This window comes from Bison bison, unplaced genomic scaffold (genome assembly GCF_000754665.1).
Source record: "Bison bison bison isolate TAMUID 2011002044 unplaced genomic scaffold, Bison_UMD1.0 scf7180017864492, whole genome shotgun sequence".
Lineage (NCBI taxonomy): Eukaryota > Metazoa > Chordata > Mammalia > Artiodactyla > Bovidae > Bison > Bison bison.
The window spans coordinates 5,999,129-6,000,690 of NW_011495051.1; the positions used below are offsets into that span (position 1 = coordinate 5,999,129).

General features: G+C 56.0%; 2 protein-coding genes across 2 annotated transcripts in view; one reads left to right on the top strand and one right to left on the bottom strand.

The window, feature by feature from the left end:
• Positions 1–342, bottom strand: part of RPS28 (ribosomal protein S28) — a 1,263-nt gene extending 921 nt beyond the window's left edge. The window contains exons 1-2 of the mRNA XM_010828267.1: positions 239–342; positions 97–144 (exon numbers count right to left, since the gene is read on the bottom strand). Of these exons, the coding sequence (XP_010826569.1) occupies positions 97–144; positions 239–277 (87 nt within the window). The 5' untranslated portion in view covers positions 278–342. The remainder of the gene's footprint in view (positions 1–96; positions 145–238) is intronic.
• A 47-nt stretch (positions 343–389) lies between these two features.
• NDUFA7 (NADH dehydrogenase (ubiquinone) 1 alpha subcomplex, 7, 14.5kDa) overlaps positions 390–1,562 on the top strand; it is a 7,270-nt gene continuing 6,097 nt past the window's right edge. Inside the window, exons 1-2 of the mRNA XM_010828268.1 lie at positions 390–494; positions 916–965. Coding sequence (XP_010826570.1) covers positions 444–494; positions 916–965 — 101 coding nt within the window. The 5' untranslated portion in view covers positions 390–443. The remainder of the gene's footprint in view (positions 495–915; positions 966–1,562) is intronic.

Below are 1,562 nucleotides of genomic sequence, written 5' to 3' on the forward strand. Positions count from 1 at the left end.
GGAACAAAATCCGGGGCACAGAAATTATCCTCGAGATTCAAACTTTAGAAGCCCCACCCCGCAAACATCCCCCCGCTCCCCGCCTCCCCCGCTCACCTGCGTGCACTGTCCCTGAGAACCGGTCCTGCCCAACACCTTGGTGACCTTGGGGGAAGAAACTGGAATCAGATCTAGCCCACCCGGTTCCCTTACTCCCTCCTCCCTCATCTGGGCCCTCAAAACGGGGCCTCCGCCTCACCCTGGCAAGCTTGATGGGCTGCACACGGCTCGTGTCCATGATGGCGGCGCGGCGGCGGTCGGGCGGAGAGGAGTCACGTGTTTCGGAGAGAGTATTTATACGACTCCCTAGCTCCGCCCATTCCCGCTCTCGCGAGACCGTACGCCATGTTCCCAGCAGTCCCTGCAGTAGAGACGTCACCGGCGCCCTTCAGCGCCGGTGAAAGATGGCGTCCGCTACCCGTTTCATCCAGTGGCTTCGGAACTGGGCATCCGGGGTGCGCGGGGCGGGGCGGGAAGGGGCTGTGGATGCTGCAAGCTCTGCGCGCCCTGACCCGCTCCCACTACTCACCTCCTTTTTGCATCTCTGGGGCTGAGGCCATTAGTGCCGAGATTCCCCTAAGTAGGGAATTCTCCTCAGCCTGGAACCCCGAACTCGTGACCCCTTCAACCCAGGACACCCTCCCCAGCCGTTGGCTGTGGTACCCCTCAGGCCTGGGGTCTCCCTAGGCCCGTACCTTCTTAGCTTCGGGATCTTGTTCCGGGCCCCAGCTCCCCTGTTCACCTCCAGGGCCCGTATCCTGTCCTCAAAGACACATGTCCCACCTTTCTCTTAATTTGTCCTGTGCAGGAATGCCCGTTAGCTGGTTTTCTCTTTTGGGGTGCGCTGGGGACTGATCTCCATCCTTTCTCCCACAGCGAGACTTGCAGGCGAAACTGCAGCTGCGCTACCAGGAGATCTCCAAACGGTGAGCAAACCCCGCTCGCTGCCCAGACCGCAATCCTGCCCTCCGTCTATCAAAACCCCAAACCCCTGTTCTTTTAGACCCCTGAAACGCTGGGCCGAGATCCTGGCTCCAGTCCCTTAGCTGGCTGTGAAGGCAGAGGTTTGCCTTTCATCTTGCTGCGCTGTTTCAGACATTGTGGTGCTTCTGCACAACCAGATGGGGCGTGAATTCTGAGTGGGAATTTTCTGTGATTTGCAGCCTCCAGTGTGGTCCTGACAGTATTATCATCCCCAAGCTACGTATGAAAATATTTGAGACTCAGAGAAACGAAATCATTTGCTTAAAATCACTCAGAAGCCAGAAATTGACAGCCGGAATTTGAACCCAGAAGTGTCTTTGATTTCTAACTCGAGTCCAAAAATTAGTTGACATTTACAAGGCCGGGCTCTGTCCTCAGCCGTTGGGAGTCCTAGGGGAACTAGAAAAGTTCTCATTCCTTTCTTGGAGCTTATATCCCAGGGAGGAGGCAGAGACATAGCATAGTAGGGAAATAAACACAGCAAGTAACACCGTTTTAGAATGCTCTGAAGAGGAAACAAAACGGACCAGATGGAGAGT